This window comes from Vipera ursinii (genome assembly GCF_947247035.1).
Source record: "Vipera ursinii genome assembly, chromosome: 2".
Taxonomy (NCBI): domain Eukaryota; kingdom Metazoa; phylum Chordata; class Lepidosauria; order Squamata; family Viperidae; genus Vipera; species Vipera ursinii.
In genome coordinates this window covers 235,995,845-236,018,479 of record NC_139513.1, presented here as the reverse complement: position 1 = coordinate 236,018,479, position 22,635 = coordinate 235,995,845, and the positions used below count along the sequence as shown (strand labels likewise).

Here is a 22,635-nt window from a genome sequence, read left to right as displayed (position 1 = left end):
TTTCATTGCCATACATTGCAACTGGGAAGACCATAGCCTTGACTATACGCACGTTTGTTGACAGGGTGATGTCTCTGCTTTTTAGTGTGCTGTCTAGATTTGCCATGGCTTTCCTCCCCAGGAGCAAGCGTCTTTTAATTTCTTGGCTACAGTCCCCATCTGCAGTGATCTTGGAGCCCAGGAAAATAAAATCTGTCACTACCTCCATTTCTTCCCCATCTATTTGCCAGGAATTGAGAGGGCCCGATGCCATGATCTTGGTTTTCTTAATGTTAAGTTTCAACCCAGGTTTTGCACTCTCCTTCTTCAGCCGCAAAAAGAGGCTCTTTAGTTCGTCTTCACTTTCTGCCATTAGAGTGGTATCATCTGCATATCTTAGGTTGTTGATATTTCTTCCGGCAATCTTAATTCCAATTTTTGATTCATCTAGCCCTGCCTTTCTCATGATGTGCTCTGCATATAAGTTAAATAGGCAGGGTGACAGTATACAGCCTTGCCGGACTCCTTTCCCAATTTTGAACCAATCAGTGGTTCCGTGTCCAGTTCTCACTGTTGCTTCTTGGCCCACATATAGGTTTCTCAAGAGACAAATAAGATGGTCTGGCACGCCCATCTCTTTAAGAACTTGCCACAGTTTGTTATGATCCACACAATCAAATATGGTCAGTACCTACTGTAAATGGAAAGTACTAAATCAGAAGCAATATAAAGTAAGATTTCTGATTTTTCTGAGCAATTAGAATAACTTGTATGAAAGAATGCATGAAATTCAGTTTACATCCACTGCTAATCTCTTCTCCTTTGTTTTGAACTTGTGAAATAATTTAGTTTCATTTTTATATCTCTATACACAGAAATGCTGGGTACATATTTTTTTCCTGAATTGCTTGCTTACCTAAGTGAGTGCCCTTGTCGTGGGCAAGGAATGTATCCATCCTGTGGTATCCTTTCCCACATCAAATCAGTCAGAGTAACTGAAAATTAGGGAGATATTTAAGATTACCATCATCATTAAATACATCATTACACACACACACACACACACATATATATAGTTAACAAGCATTTGACATATATATATATATATATATATATATAACTATATGTGTGGATGTGTACACACCAACAAAAAGCATTGGTATTTAAGTAAGATTTCCAAATTTAAAGAAATGATTGTGATGTGAATTCACACAGTTATTTCCCTCTAAGAAAAGCAAAACTCAATGTTTCATCTCTAAGATCCACATTTTGATTATAACTATGGTATATAAAAAGGCTGATTATTCTTATTTATAGGAGAAAATATCTTATTTCTGAAGACACTGATGACTGCTTCAGGAAAATATTAGAGAGGGAGGAGAGGAAATATTTCCACTATATATTTGGGGAATGAATGGATAGTTTCACACATCACGCAGAGTCAGAATGTGGTTTCTTTGGTTTTGCTTTACAGTGTTGTAATAGTGCAGATAACTGTGGTTAGAAAACAATCCATAATAGCAAAATCAGAGTTTAATATCATTTGTGATGCTCAGTCTTTGCTGACATGTAGATACTCAGTTAGGCAGTGATCCTATCAAGTACTGTGACATTCAGAACATGTTTCATGAAATACTGAATAAAGAACATCAAACAATCAAATATTCCAGAAAAAATATTGGATCCACTTAGCAGAATACAGAGACATCTGCAGACTCCATTTTTTATTAAAATGATAAAAGCAGCAGCATGTTGCTATGACACTATGTATGAATCCAATTGCTCTAAGGCATAATGTGTTTTAATTAGTCTACGCTTGGCATTTATTCATTTAATGTTTGTATCACTTGATTCCTAACATGTTGCATTAATCTAGACATATTTACAAACCATGGTTTATGGTTGAACATGATGTATTAATCCATGCATTGGAAAATTATTCAACAAATCTTGTTAAAACAATGTGAGTCCAGAGCCAAGTTATTGTAACAAACCAAGTAACCTCTCCCCCCAAAACCTGCAGAACATACACTGGAACACAATCTATTTATTTTTATACAACTTTTTATATTAGGAGGAGCGTACAGGGGAAACACTGGCATTGCTCTCAAACTATTCCTTCTTCTATTGTTTACAATTAAAATTCCACTATTTTATAACGAGAACCCTTTTTCTGCATTACAAATAACTGCTCTCTATTACAGCGAAAGATGTGTATCTCCAAAGAGACAAATAAACTCCTGGACATGCTGTCTGCTAGAAAAGATGAATAGTATCTCACTTGTCAGCATGTAGAAGTCATTGAAATATGTTGGTTGATCATCCTGAAAAAGAAACAAAGAAAGAAAGAGACTGAAGTTGTTGTTTTATTCAAAGGACATCAATATTGTCATCTAGACAAGGAAAGATTTTAAAATTAAAGTGTAGCTTAACTCTCTCGAGTGAGTTGCATTAGAAATAGTAGCCAAACAATTATCTAGACAGAACAGGCATATCTATGAGATATTAATAGACAATGACCAGAATGTTGTGATTCTTAAGCCCAGTGACAGGAGAGAGAAGATCTTATCAAATAGTAAAAAGTGGATGAAGCATGCAATTTATTACAGCTTGAGAACTGATGCCAAATCGTGATCAAATTAACAAGAGATAACAAAGAAAGCTGGTACTTACAGAAGTATTATAAAAGGAGCAGCCCCCAAATATAAACGCTATATTTCCAGCCATTACCAATGCGTGTCCATGTCTAAACAGTAAATCAAACAATGATAAATATTATGGGACACTTTCATAACATTGGCCCTATTCACTTTCACTGAAAAGAGAGACCAGCCATGCTACGCCTTGCCTATTACAGATCCTCCCACAGAGATGAACAAGGCACTCAGTTTCTCATGGCCCCAAAGAGTCTAAGCTTATTCACAAAAGCCACAACTACAAACATTTATCCCCCCTCTTTCTTTCCTGTGTGCCATCCTCTCTCATGTTTCTCAAAGTGCTATTGGGTACCAGAGCAGAACAATGGATATGACTGAGGGTGCTGGAAGCAAGATTTCTTCAACAGAGAAGCACATTTTTGCAATTCAAAATAGATAAATCGGCGAAGATCATAACTCAGTGGGTCCTTTCCTGGCAATAAAGTCCTGTAAAATATGGTGGGACTTTCTTTTTCATAAGCATATTTTAAATTAAGTCATATGAGCTAGACTGTAAAGATTTCCCAGAACCCATTTTTTTTAAAAAAAAAAAAGAGCAGAAAGCACCAAAGCCACATATGGAGCCTGCATAATGCCTGGTTAGGCAGCAGACGGGCAAATGCTATCACGAGAGCTGGGTCTTTCTGACTGCCCAAGCCAAAATGATAAGAGGGCAGGACTCAGCAGCTGGAAGGGAGCGTTCCCCTCTGTAGTGTTGGATGGAAAAATATAAAAGGCTCCGAAAAGGCTCTGCCTGTGTGATTCTGGAGAGGTGGAAACCACAGAACGTGTTCCTCATTGCTCCTTTTACACAGACACTTGAACCAGATTTAACCTCCCTCTGATTAAAAGTTATCCTGGTTGCTCAGACTCAACTTATGCCAAGATGCTGCTCATAGATGAACTGCCTTTTTATGATAGCAAGTGTGGCTAGGGTTGCACAGCAGCATAGAAGAGCTGTTGGTCCTTGATGGGCCAGGTTCCCACTACTAAAGGTAAAGGTTCCCCCGCACATGCGTGCTAGTCGTTTCTGACTCTAGGGGCCGGTGCTCATCTCTGTTTCAAAGCTGAAGAGCCAGCGCTTGTCCGAGGACGTCTCCGTGGTCATGTGGCCGGCATGACTAGACGCCAAAGGCGCACGGAACGCTGTTACCTTCCCACCGTAGTGGTCCCTATTTTTCTACTTGCGTTTTTACGTGCTTTCGAATTGCTAGGTTGGCAGAAGCTGGGACGAGTAACAGGCGCTCACTCTGTTACACGGCACTCGGGATTCGACCCGCCAAACTGCCGATGATCTGATCAACAAGCTCAGCGTCCTAACCCACTGAGCCACCGCGCCCACTATAGTTATAGTTATAGTTTATTTGATTTATATACCGCCCTTCTCCTTGGTAGGGACTCAGGGCGGTTCACAGGGCATATATCAAAAGAGAATACAAAAATTAAAAAAGGAATTAAACCCATGCCCAATAAAACAGTGGTACAAATTAAAAACAATTAAAAACCCATAATCCCCCATCAGGCCAGACCAGCTAATTCGAACAGGTGGGTCTTCAGGCCCCGACGGAAAGTTCGGAGGTCTGGTGCCATCCGGAGCTCCACCGGCAGTTGATTCCATAATGCCGGAGCCCCCACAGAGAAGGCCCTCCCCCTGGGGGCCACCAGTCGACATTCCCTGACTGGCGGCACCCTGAGGAGGCCCTCTCTGTGGGAACGCACAGGGCGGAGGGGAGTCGATGCCGGCAGCAGGTGGTCCCCGAGGTATCCCGGACCCATGCCATGTAGGGCCTTAAAGGTCGTAACCAACACCTTGAACCTCACCCGAAAGACAACTGGTAACCAATGCAGCTCGCGGAGCAAAGGTGTAACATGGGAGTACCGGGAAACTCCCAAGACAACTCTCGCGGCCGCATTCTGTACCAGTTGGAGCCTCCGAGTGGTCTTCAAGGGAAGCCCCATGTAGAGAGCATTACAGTAGTCAAGGCGAGAGGTCACGAGCGCATGAGTGACCGTACACAGGGCATCCCGGTTCAGATAGGGCCGCAACTGGCGCACCAGGCGAACCTGGGCGAAAGCCCCCCTAGTCACGGCCACTATATGCTCTTCCAAAGTAAGCCGTGAATCTAGGAGGACTCCCAAGTTGCGAGCCCTATCTACGGGGGGTAAGAGCTCACCCCCCATAGAAAGAGGTGGAACATTTGGAATGTCCCGGGATGCCGGAATGCACAGCCACTCAGTCTTGTCAGGGTTAAGTTGAAGTCTGTTCCTCCCCATCCAGACCCGAACCGCCTCCAGGCAACGGGACATCACAGCGAGGGCATCACTGGGGTGGTTTGGGGTCGAAAAGAAAAGTTGGGTATCATCGGCATACTGATGATACCCAACTCCAAAACCACGAATGATCTCACCCAGCGGTTTCATATAGATGTTGAACAGGAGAGGCGAGAGAACCGACCCCTGAGGAACTCCACAAACGAGAGACCTAGGGGCCGATCTCTGCCCCCCTGCCAACACCGACTCCGAGCGTCCCAGGAGATAGGAGGAGAACCACTGAAGAACTGTGCCTCCCACTCCCAGTCCCCTGAGACGCCGCAGCAAGATACCATGGTCGATGGTATCGAAAGCCGCTGAGAGGTCTAATAGGACTAGGACAGAGGAATGTCCCCTATCCCGCGCCCTCCAGAGATCATTCACCAGAGCGACCAATGCCGTCTCCGTGCTGTACCCGGGCCTGAAACCCGATTGGTAGGGGTCCAGATAATCCGCTTCATCCAGGACCAGAGGGAGCTGATGCGCCACCACACTCTCAACAACCTTCGCAAGAAAGCGAAGGTTGGAGACTGGACGAAAGTTGTTCAAAACGGCTGGGTCCAGGGCAGGCTTCTTGAGGAGAGGTCTCACCACCGCCTCCTTCAAGACGGTGGGGAAATAACCCTCACTCAGAGAAGCAGATATAACCGCCTGGAGCCAGCCTCGTGTCCTCTCCCTAGCTGCATAAACCAGCCAGGAAGGGCACGGGTCCAACAAACATGTGGAGGAGCTCAGCCTCCTCATAATCCTGTCCACTTCATCAGGGGTCACAGAATCAAACTCTTCCCAGATAACATTGACAAGACCGCCCGTGTCCTGATCGCCCGACTCTGCCCAGCTGGAGTCCAAACCGGTCCGAATCCGAGCGATTTTATCCGACAGATGATGGCTAAATTCCTCGGCACGACCTTGCAAGGGATCCTCCCTCACCTCCTGATTAAGAAGTGAGCGAGTCACCCTAAACAAGGCGGCCGGGCGATTATCTGCGGACGCGATGAGGGTGGAGAAGTAATTACACCTCGCCACCCTCATCGCAGCGAGATAAGACCTAATATAGGTTCTTAACCGCAACCGGTCGGGTTCGGATCGGCTAGACCTCCAGCAGCTCTCTAGGCCCCGTTTCCGGCGCTTCATCTCCCGGAGCTCCGCGGAAAACCATGGAGCTCGCTGGGATCTGCGCCGGGTCAGGGGCCGCAAGGGTACAACCCGGTCAAGTGCCTCAGTGGCTGCCCTTTCCCAGGCTTCCACTAAGGCATCAGCCGAGCTGTGAGCAGTGGAGGCAGGTGGGGACCCCAGCGCCGCTTGGAATCTATCAGGATCCATTAAGCGTCTGGGGCGGTACCATCTAATTGGCTCCGTACCCCCACGGCGGGGGGTGGCAAAGCGGAAGACCAGCCGCAGGAGATGATGATCGGTCCATGACAGGGGCATAATAAATGGAGAGCCCCCACCTAGATCATCCAACCACCGTCTAGATAAAAAAATCAGGTCAAGGGTGTGGCCTCCCTCATGAGTTGGCTCTGAAATTACTTGCGTCAGGTCCATGGCCGCCATGGAAGCCATGAACTCCCGAGCTAGCTCAGATGAACCTCCCAGGGATGGTAGATTGAAGTCTCCCAAAACTATAAGTTTGGGAAACTCAACCACCAAACCTGAGAGGATATCGAGCAGCTCGGGCAGGGCTGCCGCTGTGCGACTAGGCGAAATGTACACCAGCAGCAAGCCCAACTGCGCCCCAGGACCAAATCTCATGAAGAGAGACTCACACCCGACTATCTGAGGAACGGTGGTCTCCCGCGGACATAAGGTCTCCCTAATGGTAACCGCCACTCCCCCACCCCTACCTTGAGCTCGTGGCCGGTGTAGCACCCGGAAACCTGGTGGGCAGAGGTCAACCAGAGGGACCCCACCCTCTAGGCCCAACCAAGTCTCCGTGATGCAAGCCAGGTCCGCATGCTCACCCTCAACTAAATCCCTAACGAGGGGAGCTTTATTAACCACGGACCTGGCATTCAGGTACACCAGCCGGAGCTCAGGAGGCTGCACTACTAGACAGACATATTCTATGTAATCTTAGATATTATCCTTTTTTGTAACTTTATATATTATCACATTCTACTTAAATTTTAGACACTATCACATTTTTTGTCTATGGAGATTCTCAGTCATCCAGGTCATGGTTGTCCCAAAGGTGCTTTTTCAAAAGGCAACTGGTCTTTCTTTTTTTTTGTCCTTGAAGTTTCGCTTCTCAGTTCTGAAGAAGCTTCTTGGATGAGAAGCAAAATGTCTTCAAAGAAAAACTAAGAAAGTCCAGTTGCCTTTTGAAAAAGCACCTTTGGGATATATCACATTTTTTTTGGTAATATTAAATAGTTTTAGATGATTCTGTGTAATGTTAAATACTATTTTATGCCTAGACATAGATTGCTCTTTTTGGACTCAAGCATTCTAGTCAGATTGTTTTATAAATGTATTTTAACTTTGTCTTCAATTTTATTTATTGTCTGTTAAGATAGACTTAACAGAACACTCATGGATACATCTACTGGTCTAAGACTGTAATGAACTAATTGAGTGACAAGGTTGCCTGGAGGGGAGTGAGCATGACTGGAGTAGGCATATGACCTAAAACGAACTATGGGACCAAGGCAGATTCCAGTCCTTGACTTTGTTATTTGCACTCTCATCAGCAAGATGTCATTTATGGTGTCCACAGCAGAATTTGGGTCAGAAGAAGAGGAAAATATTACTTTAAAACTAGAATATGGCAACCCTCAAGTTATGACCATAATTGAGTCCTGGAAACATGGACTTAAATCACGATCATAAAGTAGGTCACAATGTGACTGGACCCGATTTTGCCACTTTTTTTTTGCAATTGTCATTAATCAAATCCATTGCTATGAGGCAGGTTTTGCCAGAAACTGTACATAAAAGCCCCCCCCCCGGTCATACGACTGCCTTTTGGGTGCTTGGCAACTGTCCCCCATTTACGGCTGTTTGCTGGAGGGGGAGGGGGAGGCACCAGCAATGTTGGAACTTCAAAGCCAGGTCATAAGTAGATTTTTAAGGGTTCATTATAACTTCAAATGGTTGCTAAGCGATCAGCCATTAGATGAATGCAACTTTAAGCTGCCTCTAGAGCAGGCTGGGAATGAGTTGAAAGGCGCTATCACAGGGATACGTCCACTAAAAACAGCTACATTAGTGAGGTAGCTTTTGGCTGCAGTTCATGGGACCTGAGGAGAATGCTTCGGGAAGGGAAAGTAACCTAAGTCCCCTTTCACAGTGCTACCATCTCTTCTTGCCAAACCCTCCAAAGCTGTGTGAGGAGGATCTGCAATCACTCAGATCTATTAAAACCAGGAGCAAAAACTTGCAAGTATTCCCTGAACTTCTACAGACCCTGCAGTAATAACAAAAACAGGGAAAATAAACATACCCAGCAGTGAAGAAAAGTAGATTAAATCACTTGTACACGATCCATGTAAATACCTTTCTACTATAAACTTACTACGCATTTATTTGTCTGTCTGTAGTAAAATAAAATTCTGGGTCCTCATGGGAAGGGAGTTGAAAATCTTTCGAGCTACCTTTCCCTTGGAAGACAAAAGCAGAAAGGCCGCAGACCAGGAGTCAGAAGGTGGCTTGAGTTGGAGTTTCCACAAAGGAGGAAACAGATTGCCCACAGGCTTCAGAGAACTGAAGGTTCTCCAAAAATCAAACTTATTATAGTTTCACTACAATTTCAAAAACAGCACAGCTGACCACAAAACTAAATTGGCTCAGCTGCTGAGGTTATATAATCACAAGGAACTGGAGTCAATCTTACAGCAATATAAACTTTAGGAGGAGCTAGAAATTGTAGAGCATAAGTCATTTCTTTGTCTGCATTTTTTTCCAGTTCAAAAATATCTTCTTTCACACACAAAGTCTTTCTCTATGTCAGGGGTGTCAAACTGCCGGCCCACAGGCCGGTTGTATCATGTGGAGGCTGTGCTCACCCCAGCTCCGGCAATGGGAAAAAAGTCGCAATACGTTGTGACACGTCACGTGACGTGGCAAGTTTGACACCAGTGCTCTACATCATTCTCATTGGGAGAGGATAAAAGATGAGGCGTTGATCTGAAGTCTCTGCTGATCATTGGTAAGTCTTACTATCAAGAGCAATGGCCTGTTATTTGGTTTCCATGATACGTTATGCATGGCTATCCCTTGATACAACTGTTCTCTTAGAATCAAGAATTGGGGTGGGAGTGGGGGAAGCAGGGAGATTATTTAAACCCCATAAAATTTGGGGGATCCCTGGGAAATCTTTTAAGCCTTAGTAAAATAAGCCAGCAATAGGATGAAATATGTAAGAAATAAGTGACTGTGATGACTACAACTAACATATTTGATATTTGGAAGAAGTTTCATACCACTTTATACTCAGTTTTATAAAATCATACATATTACATAAACACAAAAAACAATACTATATTAAATTATATATTAATACATATTATATAATATACAATATATGATATACAACAACAACAACAAAACAACAACAACAACAACAACAACAACAACAATAATAATAATAATAATAATAATAATAATAATAATAATAATAATAATAATAATAAAGTTGGAAGGGACCTTGGAGGTGATCTAGTCCAACCCCCTGCTCAGGCAGGAAACCTTATACCATTTCAGGCAAATGGCTGTCCAGTCTCTTCTTAAAAACCTCCAGTGTTGGAGCATTCACCACCTCTGGAGGCAGGTTGTTCCACTGGTTAATTGTTCTAACTGTCAGGAAGTTTCTCCTTAGTTCTAGGTTGCTTCTCTCCTTGACTAGTTTCCATCCGTTGCTTCTTGTCCTGCTTTCAGGTGCTTTGGAGAATAGCTTGACTCCCTCTTCTTTGTGGTAGCCCCTGAGATATTGGAACACTGCTATCATGTCACCCCTCACCCTTCTCTTCATTAAACTACACATACCCAATTCCAGCAACCGTTCCCTATATGTTTTAGCCTCCAGCCCCCTAATCATCTTTGTTGCTCTTCCCTGTACCCTTTCTAGAGTCTCGACATCTTTTTTACATCGTGGTGACCAAAACTGGATGCAATATTCCAGGTGTGGCCTTACCAAAGCATTGTAAAGTGGTATTAGTACTTCACTTGATCTTGATTCTATCCCTCTGTTAATGCAGCCTAGCACTGTGTTGGCTTTTTTGGCAGGTGCAGCACACTGCTGGCTCATATTAAAATGTATAACTCTTATGTCCACTGACCAAGGATATTATGGAAACTATACTGGTGTGTACGCACACATAAATGCTTTGTAGATATAACTATTAATCAAGAAAATCTACAAACAGATTTCACATAGGCCAAGAATAGTTTCCTTGAGCTAACCACAGTCATACTATCAGATCTTTATTCACAATAAACTTATTTATAAATTAAATTCTAATACAAGGTAGCCAAGAAAAAGAAATATAACAGTTCACTGAATATTTTAGTACTATATTTCAGTATAATGCAGAGATATAAATTAAGATTGTTTTCTTTTTTCTTTTTAACCAGTATGCCATACCTAGGAGTTGGAGGATTTCCATTCACTTCCTTTTTACTCCAGTATCCACTTGCGAATGCCATTTAAGAAGGCTGTATTTGGGGAAGAAAATAATGGATTATTCTGACAGTATATAATGAAATTTCTGTTGGTGTTCACTAATAAATATTATGTCTGGGATGAGATCTGTCAATGTGTATTTGGGAAATGTTTCCATTAGGAAAAGTGAACAGGACTGACAAGTTCCTAGTTCAATTGAAAATTCATTCCAGGGATTGTCTCAATTTTTAGAAGCAACTTTTATATTGAAGAAAAGGAAGAGTAATGTCTTCCATATAAAGGGGTAGTTACAATAGGGGAGGGACCAGATAAATCTTACTGCAGATAGAAAAATCTAGGCTTTTATCCTCTATCTTCAATTAAACTTTTACCAATATTATCCATCTAAATGTGTGTAAATGCAACTCACAAAACATCTACTTAGCATGACCAAAGGGAAATTCTGATGGGAAAATATGGCAGAGATAGACTTCAACATATCTAAACATCATCAAGCAAAAAAGTAGTATCAATATATTATCGTATTCAGTAAAACTGATAACAGTAATGGTTCTGTTGCAATCTTCCTTGTAATTTGTTAGTGGAAGTTCTTCAATAATGACAAAGCATCAAACAGAATTGAATTCCCTCCCCCGTTTATTTTTTTTGTCTGTATTCTACTCACCCGTGATTCTGTTTCTTTAGAAATGCAGGAATTAATGTCTGCAACTTCAGTAAGCCTCCCAATTTTAATTCCACCAGTTTTATCAACCTTTTTACCTTCCCTGATTAACAGTTACTATGGTATCAACATACACAGATTGAAATGCACACCTTTGTTGCCTTTATAATTCTGATTTATTTCCGGGTTATTTGAAGTCATGGCAACTCAAACAGACACTGACCTTAGTGTACACTCAATACTCTCATCATTCTGTCCTTCTCTAGCAAAAAACCTATTGAATGTATGTATGGAAGATTGCCATTAAAGCAACAGTAGACACATTTTTAAGTAAAGGATCAATCTTGACTTTGCAAAGACTATTATCATGTATATACTTTCCTATAAGCAACTGATACCATATTCTGTAGTATTAACTGAAAATCAGACTGTAGAACTGTTAGTGCGATGAAAATAAATCTTTATAGGGATTATAATAAAAGTTTTGTATCTGCCCATCTCTCCGTAACATACTTCTTCTAGGGGTGAGCTTGTTTTATAACAAGGTCCTGGTAACTAACTTCCATTTGTTGTTGTTCAGTTGCTACGTTGTGTCTGACTCTTCACGACCCCATGGATTATAGAACAGCCCCCCCTTCCATTATAACTAACTTCCAAAATGCCTTGTTACTGAAAATAAATAAAAATAAATAAATAAATAAATAAATAAATAAATAAATAATAAAATAAATAATAATACTTGCAGCTGAGGTTTAGCAATATATGGAGGTTAAATTGCCCATCTCCAATTTTTTAATTATTTTCTTCCCCTGACATCAATATTCTTGGATATGAAAATATATGGGTATCTATATGATAAGGATGAGGATTTTTATGTGTTTATCAAGGTACAAGTCAAACTACAGAAATATAAAAAATATAAAAATATATATAGAAATATAAAAATAGTTCATGATTTAGTAACCAAACCAATTGGATAGATATTTACAAGGTAGAGAAGCCAACAGTTGCAACTATATATATTAGCACCACCTTACAACACAGAGAAATACATCCTTATCAGTGGTGGGATTCAAATATGTGAACAACCGGTTCTCTGTGTGGATGCCGCTTCCGGAAGTCCGTTCTGGGCCTGTGCAACAAAAAAATTAGCTACTGGTTCTGCCGAAATGGTGCAAACTGGCTGAATCCCACCACTGATCCACATCCATAGTTCTGTATAACTGTGGCCTGTAGTCCACCTTGTGCTTTCTTCAAGTAGTTCAATGGGAAGAAGAAAACTAATCACACTACAAATTAGCCCAATGTGTGAGTCAGGCTTCTATGACTGAAAAGAGAAGACATTTGTAAGCATTTTTTTTCTGTTGACTTTCCAAACAACCAAGTAATTAGAGTAAAATGTATGTATCCCTGTCCTACAAAGCCATATTTTGTTTCTAGCAGACTAATTTTGGCAAAACATATCTAGGAAAAATCAAATTATTCCAAAGCTTCTATGGTTCCTTTTTACCGGAAAGATAAAACAATATTTGCTGTCATCCTAGTCTAAATACAACCCATCCATTCATCCTTTTATTTACTACATACAATTAATCACTGAAGACAGCAATTTCTTGCCTGTCTTCCATGAAATTGTCCTTATTTTATCCATCTCATGAATGAAAAAGGCTGAGGTCATAGTAATGGAGGCATAAGCAATGTTTTTTTCTGGTCTCAAGGCAAACTTCTCAGATGTGCCTCCCTATCTTAATATTAGCTACATTATACTACAATAAATAAGTGTGCCCTGGAGAAAAGCACAGCTCCTGGCAGGGGAACACAGTGTGCTCCTACAGTAACGTTCCAAGGTCTGTGAATGTAACTCTACTCATTTAGTGAATAAGGATAAACAAAATAAACTAGGTAAAAACAAGCAGTATAGGCAGAGGGGACATTTCTTATTATGTGAAGGCACAACATTTTTATTTCTGGTCCTGGATTGGTCTGAATTTTTGACAAAAGGGGAGGGGGGTTAAGCAAGACCCCTTGCCAATGTGTGAAATTTTTTAGAAATTATGTTTGGCACTCGAGGTAATGTAAAACTCTGGATTGATTAAGTTCTCAGCAGTCAGTGTTACCATAAACAGAAACTCTTAAGCATATTGCTATTAGAGCTGCATTATTAGAGGCATCGGGTGCTAACTGCAATGATACACAAATGGTGAAACATGCATCCTGGCCTAACAATACAAATGCCACTGTTAGTGCTTGCATGCAATGTGAGAAGGCCATGTTTAACAAGAAGAACATTGCATTAGTAAAGGTAAAGGTAAAGGTTCCCCCGCACATGCATGCTAGTCGTTTCCAACTCTAGGGGCCGGCGCTCATCTCCGTTTCAAAGTCGAAGAGCCAGCGCTTGTCCGAGGACGTCTCCGTGGTCATGTGGCCGGCATGACTAGACGCCAAAGGCGCATGGAACGCTGTTACCTTCCCACCGTAGTGGTCCCTATTTTTCTACTTGCATTTTTACGTGCTTTTGAACTGCTTGGTTGGCAGAAGCTGGGACAAGTAACAGCCACTCACTCTGTTATGCGGCACTCAGGATTCAACCCGCCAAACTGCTGACCTTCTGATCGACAAGCTCAGCGTCCTAACCCACTGAGCCACCGCATCCCTGAACGTTGCATTAAGAAATATTAAAATAAGAGAGGATGAAAGAAGATTGCTGTAATATGTTTTCTCACTGGGCACCGAGTCTGATATCTATATACATCTATATACATGGTTTGAAAAAAAAGCAATATCTTTATGATAGACTATAATACCAAAGCAATAAATATTATTGATGGTTACCAATCTCTTGCATGAAATGACACTAAAAGAAGGCAGAAGTCCTAGTAAATGATAGAGACATTTCCTCATTTGTCCTTAACCACAGTATTGTGTAGCCAGTTCTTTGCAGGTATTGAGGGAGACGGAGGGTTCAAACAGCAACAGGCTTTATTGAAGGTCAGAACATAACAGAAGCAACATAGGAGCTGCTGTGCAGCTATTTATATGGTTGGCTAATAGGCGCCGACCAATAGGTTTAAGCAGTGGGTTCCCACCCAAAGACCTACTTAGCTGGCTGGAAACAACCGGTCTGGGTCGGACCTGCAACCGTTACAAGCATACGCATGAACTAAGCAATTAGCAATTGAACTAAGCAATTAGTAAGCAGTACAACATAAGCAAACACTTACAGCATATAAAAGGCCAGTACATTACACCCCTTCTCCCTGGATGGTACACACATTCATTTGGTTACAAAATCTTGTAGGTATTTGGGGGGGAGTCTTCGTGATTGTTTGGAGCATTGGGGGGTTGCTGGAATCTCCTGGTCTACCGGTTTGCCTGCCATGCTGGGTAGACCCGGGCTCTGAGGTTCAGTGGAGTCAAAACAACTCGAGTCCCTTTGGCTAGCCTGTCCTGGTTGGCCCAACCCAAAGTCTAACGGTGCCACGAAGTTGGCAGGGCTGCTACTGGGTGTCGGATGACTGCCTGGCCCCTGTGATCCAGTTGGGGGAAGCGCTTTTATGGCCCTGGCCCCGTTCTCTTGTGCACAAAATGTCTCAGAGCATGCGAACTGCTCTGCTGGAGTGTGAGGTTGTGGACTCCAGGTCTGCTCCCCTTGGGAGTCCTGAGCCAACGACTACTACATTAGTCGCCGGTGCAACTGATTGACATGTCAGCGAATGACTCACCCATCTTCCAGGACCACGTTGTAGGAGAGTGGTCCTGATACCTTGACAACTTTCGCCACTACCCTTGCCTGTAGTTCCGGGTCCAAACCTGGTCCCCCACCTGTAAATTCCTAGGTGCCTTCGGACATGCCATGTCAGAGGCTACTCTATCAGGGTGCAGTATGTCCAGTTTTGTTATTAGCCTCTTGCCCCAGTGAAGCTCTGCAGGGCTCTTGCCTGTAGCTGTGCAAGGCACTGTATGCTGGCATAACAAGAAATTGGCCAGCTTGTGGTGCCAGTCCCCTGTAGTAATGCATTTGAGGGACTCTGGTTGTACAAACCATCCGTTCTGCCTGCCCGTTTGACGACAGGTGAAAGGGAGCCGATGTGGCATGCCTTATTAGGTTGGCCCTGAGAAAGGCCTGGAATTCCAATGCGGTGAACTGGGCTTCATTGTTGGAGACTACGACATCCGGAAGCCCATGTGTTGCAAACAGTGACCGCAACCCCTGGATGGTCCTTGCAGTGGTCATATTGGAAACCTCCAACCATTTAGAATTGCTATCGACCACTATTAAAAACAACTGTCCCTGAAAGGGCCCAGCAAAATCTACATGGATTCTTGACCACAGTGTATGCGTTTCCTCCCATTGGTGGACAGGGGCCTGCGGCATCTTCAGTCTGGACTGTTGACATGTGTAACACCTGTGTACTTGGGCCTCGATAGCTTTATCTAGCCCTGGCCACCAGAGGTAGCTCCTTCCCAGTGCCTTCATCCGGACGATGCCTGGATGGCCTTCGTGCAGAGACTGAAGAACCCTGGGCCTGAGTGAACTGGGGACTACGACCCTGCTGCCCCAAAGGATGCACCCCTTATGCGCTGAAAGCTCATTTTTCCGAATGAAAAAACTGTGGAACTCGCCCCCCTCCCGCTATTTTCAAGCCATCCTGTATGAATCCAAGCCAACACGACTTAGGATTTTGTCGGCTGCCGTTTCTGCAGCGACATCTCCCACATGTAGGGGAAACTCTGGCAAGTCTTGTATTGCTAAAATGTGTGCAGCTGGAGCCGGATTGGGCTCCACGTGTGGCAAGGGCAGTCTGCTAAGGCCATCTGCATGGCCCATTTCTTTGCCAGGTTTGTGCACCAGCCTGTAGTCGTAGGCCGAAAGGAAGACAGACCACCTCAAGATTCATGGTGACAGAATTTGAGGTGTCTGCTTGTTCGTTGTGAACAAGCCTAGCAAGGGCTTGTGGTCGGTAAAGACCATGAACTGCCTCCCATATAAATAGTCATGGAACGTCTTAACCCCGGCCACGATGGACAAGGCCTCTGTCAATTTGTGCGTAATTGCACTCCACTGAGGACAAGGTCCTTGAATAATACTCGATGGGTGACTGTCTCCCACCTGCCAACAAGTGACTCAGCATGGCTCCAACCCTGTATGGGGATGCATCACACACAATGCAAACTGGCAGCTTTTCGTTAAAGTGCATAAGCACCGAGTTCGACGACAATGCCTTGACTGCCTTGAAACTCATTTTGTGGAGCTGGGTCCACTGCCATTGAATATTTTTTTCTAAGAGCTGGTATAGCAGCTCTGCCACTGTGGCCTTGTTAGGGAGGAATGAATGATAAAAATTTAGGAGGCCCAAGGAGGCTTGAAGCTCTCCCTTGGACCTAGGGCTTGATGCCAGCTGAATCGCTTTCAGCTTCGACTCTGCAGGATGGATGCCCTCGGCATAATTCAAAACCCAAGGAATTCTGTAGACTGAACCCCAATCTTGCATTTCTCTCTCTTTAATCTAAGTCCCGTGGTGCGGAACCGCTGAAGGACGGCTCTAAGCCGTTCAGCCAGAACTTCTGTGGACTCCCCAGCAATGAGTACATCATCAAAGTAGGGGCAGATCCCCGGAATACCTTTGAGCGTGCGCTCCATGATCTCTTGAAAAATTCCTGGGGCTATACTCACCCCGAATTGAAGGCGGTTGACCTTGAAGTTCCCCCTGTGCATAACAATTGTTTGGGCAGCTGCCATGGCCTATCCACTGGCAGCTGTTGATAGGCCTGCGCTAAATCTAATTTAGTGAACATGCGGCCTCCTTGCAACGACGCCAGAATATGGCTGACTACTGGGATGGGGTACGTGTGCTGCTGTCCCAGTTAATGGTACACTTGTAGTCAGCACATATTTGTACCTCTCCGTTGGCCTTGAATGGCGTTAGAATGGGGGTCTCCCACTCCCCACTGTCTATGGGCTGCAAGACCCCAACTAACAAGCTTGTCCAGCTCTGCATCAATTTTATGCTTTAACACAAACGGCACACGGTGGGGCTTAACCCAAATTGGTGAAACCTGGCGATTAAGTTTACAAGCTATTGGAGGGCCTTTGTACTCTCCCAAACTTGGGCCGAAAACATCTGTGAATGGCTTTCAGATGGAAGACAAATCTGTTGTTGGAGTCCAGTGAATGCCGGTTACTTGGATGCCCAATGCATCGAACCAATCAAGCCCTATGAGGCTCATATGTTGGCCATCTACCACAATGACATCTAATGGGCCTGAAAACCCCTTGAACTTCACTGTAAGTGAAGTTACGCCATTGACCGCCACTCTGGAATTCTGGGAATCAGTAAGTAAAATATTGGATGGTCGTAGCTTGACCCATGTGTTGCTACGGCTGCAAACGTGCCGAAAAGTTCCAATGGAGATGATGGACACAGCTGAGCCTGTGTCCAGTTCCATTTTACATGGAAGCCCTTGAAGTTCGACCTGCAGTTGCAACTTCTCTTTAAGAGGTCGGTGGGCACCAGTGCGGAAAATGCTCTGGCAGCTGGAGCAGAACCCTACTCGGTGTTGCCCCAGGGCCCCGGTACCTCTCCTGAAAGTCTTGTCTGGCTGGCGGTCCCTTTGGCGATCTCACAGACAGCAACAATGTTGCCTGGTTTTCCACACGCCTGGCACGTGGCTGTCCTGAAATGGCAATCTGCACATTGATGGTGGCTTCCGCAGCCCAAGCACCTTGTCAGCCGACCTCGTTCCTCTTTCGTGGTGTGGTCAGAGTCAGTGTCTTCCAGTCGTTCAGCATCCTCATGGACAGTTTCTGTAGCTGGCGCGCTTTTGGAGAGCTGCAATGCCTTCATGGTCCCCCTGGTGGCTTCATCTGCCATGACCTCCTTTAAGGCCTCTTGAAGTGAGACAGTCTCCTTCGCAAAGAGTTTTTGTTGGAACTCTCTGTTCCTGAGTCCACAGACTAAGCGGTCCCTTAGTCACTCCACTAGGTCAGAGAAATTGTAGTCGCGATGCTTGACGAAGTGCTGTGATGAATTCTGTCACCTATTCGCCAGATTGTTAGCGTTGTTTGAAGGTGTGCTTCCATGCTATCACTGATAGCTTTAGCTCAAAATGGTCGAGCAGTTTCTTCTTGAGGTCAGCATACATGATGGTTTCCAGTAGCACTGGGGTGACCAAGTTCTCGGCGATATTGAAGGTGGCTGGGCCGCACATACAGAGGAGGGTTGCAGCTTTTAGCCCATCTTTGCTGACTTGATTTGCACGTAGTTCTCTATGCGGGAAATGTAGGACGACCATCTCTCCCGGATGTCATGTTGAATTCCTCAAGCTTTCCAACCTTTGGCATGGTGCGTAGTCTTCGCAGCTCGTGTCTTGCATTGCCTCGTGCTGCTGGCTTCTGTGTAGGCCCTGGGACAGATCCTCAGGGCGGGGTGGTCTCTAGTGTGGCTTGCTAGGCAGACCGAGGGGTGGGGGAAACGCTGTTCCCTATCAGGCTCTGTGCTGGTCTCACCCCCTAGTGACTTCAGGCTCTTATGATGAAGCAGCACATCCCATCCTCGTCACCAGTGTTGTGTAGCCAGTTCTTTGCAGGCATTAAGCGAGACGGAGGATTCAAACAGCAACAGGCTTTATTGAAGGTCAGAACATAACAGAAGCAACATAGGAGCTGCTGCGTAGTTATTTATACAGTTGGCCGATAGGCGGCGACCAATAGGTTTAACCCTACTTAGCTGGCTGCAGACAACTAGTCTGGCTGGCCCAGCAACCGTTACAAGCATACACGTGAACTAAGCACTTAGCAATTGAACTAAGCAATTAGCAAGCATTACAACATAAGCAAACACAGCATATAAAAGGCCGGTACATTACACACAGCATGGCCATACCCCAGCAACATCATGACTCCATTCATTTCATCCCCTGCCCATATCTGAGGCAGCTTACACTTCTAGAATATAAACTGGGAACAAACCCTACTCCTTACTAGCACTGAAGAAACATGGGTAATAAAATGTCTGCAAGAAAACAACAAAGCTCAGAGCACAGAGCACCCCTCAGCTTACCTGCTCCAACCATATTGTAATGCTTTAATCACATGTTTGCTGTGAATAGTTTCAGGGATTGTGATCTACTTAGCTCTTGTTGGCCACCTCTATCTACTATGAGAACACTCCATTCCCTGTGGTTGTGAAGCTCTTCCTTCTGCAGTTTAGGTTGGATTGCAAGGTAGGTTCCTGGCTCCTAGAGATGCATCTGTCCAAGTAATATCTGACTGCTGCTTTCAATACTGCTTGTCAGGTCTTACACAGCCTCCTTATAAATAGAGGGTTAGAGATCTTGTAAAAGAGTATTGGACCTGTTTTTAAATACTTGTTAATGCTTCTAAAAGAGTTTGATCCTGCCTTATACAGGCTGAGTTAACAGGAAAATGAAAGCCAGGTTCTGCTGCTATGTGTTACAGGCATTAAAGGTTTTCTACAGTTTGGGCTGACATTGTTTTTTTCATTTTTTAAAAAATTATTATTTCTGAGGGCCTATGCAAAAATGCTATCACTCTGTACAATGACCTAAGGCCAGGCTCACACAACTGCAGTTTCCATGACTTTGTGCAGTGCTTCACAGCTATTTACTTATTACTTTTCAGAGAATTAACAATATTATGTCCCTCTTGGAGGGAGAGCGGGCATCCCTGTGCCCTCTCCATACCAGCTTTATTAGCAGTAGGTGCTATGGTGATGACTATTGTTGTTACAAGTAAGCCACTCAGATTTGTGTGACTCAAGATGTCTGCTCTAGCATTCAAGTTCTCTTTGACTATTATCTAGCTATTTCTGGATGCTGCTAGACCTGAGGTCAATTGCTTCTACCTTAACGCCATTTGGGCTGGATGCATCTTACCTGTCAGCTGTGCTGTTTAGCCCGTTTTTAGAAAAGCATTATACAGAAACAGCTTGGATGACAGGTACGAGACACAAAGGCAAGCTCTATGGAAGATCAGGAAGACTCTTTTCTGTTTCACCTTGCATCCTGCCACCTCCCCTTAGCACTTGCCATCAGTGACATGGGTAATTGGAAAAAATGCTAAACCTGCCATGCAAAAATCAGTTTAAATTCACCCAATCTCATCCTGCTTCATGTTAGGGAGAGATTGGTGGCTGTTTTCCCGCTGGTAGATGATGCTTTTAAGAAAAATAAAGGGACTCTCTTTCCTGACTTCTGGAGGTTTCTTCCTTGTCTATTATCATGTAAGCAAAGCACCATTTGCTGGAATAACAGTGGCGGAATAGGAAATGCCTGGAAGTGGTGGGGTGGTGAAGGTGGTGGAATGAACAATTTATGCCTGCATACTTTCCTTTAGGTTCAAGAAGTGATGCATACCATTATATTTATAAGACCCCTTAGTTAACTCTAAGAAAACAGCAATGTTCAAATTAATTCATAGTCCAAAGATATGTATCCACACAACTAAATATAATTAATCTATTTGCATAAAACTATATATTTATTAGGGACGCAGTGGCTCAGTGGGTTAGGACGCTGAGCTTGTCGATCAGAAGGTTGGCAGTTTGGCAGGTCAAATCCCGAGTGCCGCATAACAGAGTGAGTGGCTGTTACTTGTCCCAGCTTCTGCCAACCTAGCAGTTCGAAAGCATGTAAAAATGCAAGTAGAAAAATAGGGACCACTACGGTGGGAAGGTAACAGCGTTCCGTGCAACTTTGGCATCTAGTCATGCCGGCCACATGACCACGGAGACGTCTTCAGACAAGCGCTGGCTCTTCGGCTTTGAAACGAAGATGAGCACTGGCCCCTAGAGTTGGAAACGACTAGCACTCGTGTGCGGAGGAACCTTTACCTTTACCTTATATATTTATTTATGCTTACCTAAAGTAAGTCTTGATACATAATCAAGATATTTCTATTCAGAATAAAGTGTTGAATCTATTGTTGGGGAAAATAGCTTTATTTTTTAATATTACAAATGCTACAGGAATTGCTTTATTGTCTCAAAAGAAACAGCAGTATGATGCAGCAAAGAATCCTAACCTTAACCCAGTTGTCACATTGATTCTCTTTCTTAATAACAAAAATAGGTAGTTGTATTTATTGCATCAATACACTGAATTACAGTTGAAGCAGTTTTTATTATTAGCAAACCAAGGCACCAAATGTATTATCATTGCTGAATATTAACATGCTGTTTGACTGTCAGATGCCCTTTTAAACTCTAGCAAGTCAATGAAATTCAGATAATTTTGGAATCCAAATTCCTTCTTTGCCATGATGTTAATGGCAATCTGATTACACAATACAACAAATCAGTTAATATGACAGAATTAAAAAATAAATGTTACTGAATCAGGCTTGCCATTTTATGCTTTGAAGACAGATATCAAGAAGAATCCAGCCTGACAGGGAGGAGGGATGAGCTAGTTTAGTCACTGTGCTACTGTAAAAGAGCTGGAACTGTTTTTTCCTGAATTCCTTGGAGCCTCGTCTAACTCTTCCCAAGAATAGGCTGCCAGATGAGGGAGATTTCTGTATTATAGGCAGAACATAATAGTTAATTAGAGCTCTGCACATGCAGGGGTCTGGCTGTTCATGCCTGAGAGCAGTTCCTTCAAAATCATTATTTTTTTAAAAAAAAACAGCTTAGGTTTTTAATCGCTATTAACTTCAGAAAGAGTTAAATAAGAGCAAACCTAAGCAATATTTCCCCTTCATGGATTACTGCCTTGTCGTGGCGAAGGGGCTTGCGTAATTCAATGAAGCTATGAGCTATGCCGTGCAGGGCCACCCAAGACGGAAAGGTCATAGCAGAGAGTTCTGACAAAATGTGATCCACTGGAGAAGGAAATGACAACCCACTCCAGTAATTTTGCCATGAAAATCCTATGGACAGTACCAAAAGGCAAAACGATATGACGCTGGAAGATGAGCCCCTCAGGTCGGAAGGCGTCCAACATGCTACTGGGGAAGAGCAGAGGGCTAGTACTAGTAGCGCCAGAAAGAATGAAGCGACTGGGCCAAAGCCGAAAGGACGCTCAGCTGTGGATATGTCTGGTGGTGAAAGGAAAGTCCAATGCTGTAAAGATTTTTTCTCCATAGGAACCTGGAATGTAAGATCCATGAATCAAGGAAAGCTGGACGTGGTCAAACAAGAGATGACAAGACTGAACATCAACATCTTAGGAATCAGAGAACTAAAATGGACAGGAATGGGTGAATTTAATTCAGATGACCATCAGGTATACTATTGCTGGCAAGAATCCCTCAGAAGAAATGGAGTAGCCTTCAGTCAATAAAAGAGTAGGAAAACAAATACTGGGATACAATCCTCAAAATGACAGAATGATTTCAGTTCGAATCCAAG

The 22,635-nt window shown here is 43.6% G+C and overlaps 1 protein-coding gene across 1 annotated transcript in view; it reads right to left on the bottom strand.

Annotated features, from left to right (window-relative positions):
* The window catches only part of LOC310633462 (host cell factor-like), a gene marked incomplete at its 5' end in the record, with an annotated part of 79,632 nt that extends 61,494 nt beyond the window's left edge, over nucleotides 1-18,138 (bottom strand). Inside the window, 3 exons of the mRNA XM_083351168.1 lie at nucleotides 896-974; nucleotides 2,261-2,303; nucleotides 17,845-18,138. Coding sequence (XP_083207294.1) covers nucleotides 896-974; nucleotides 2,261-2,303; nucleotides 17,845-18,138 — 416 coding nt within the window. The remainder of the gene's footprint in view (nucleotides 1-895; nucleotides 975-2,260; nucleotides 2,304-17,844) is intronic.
* Between the last annotated feature and the right edge of the window lie 4,497 nt (nucleotides 18,139-22,635).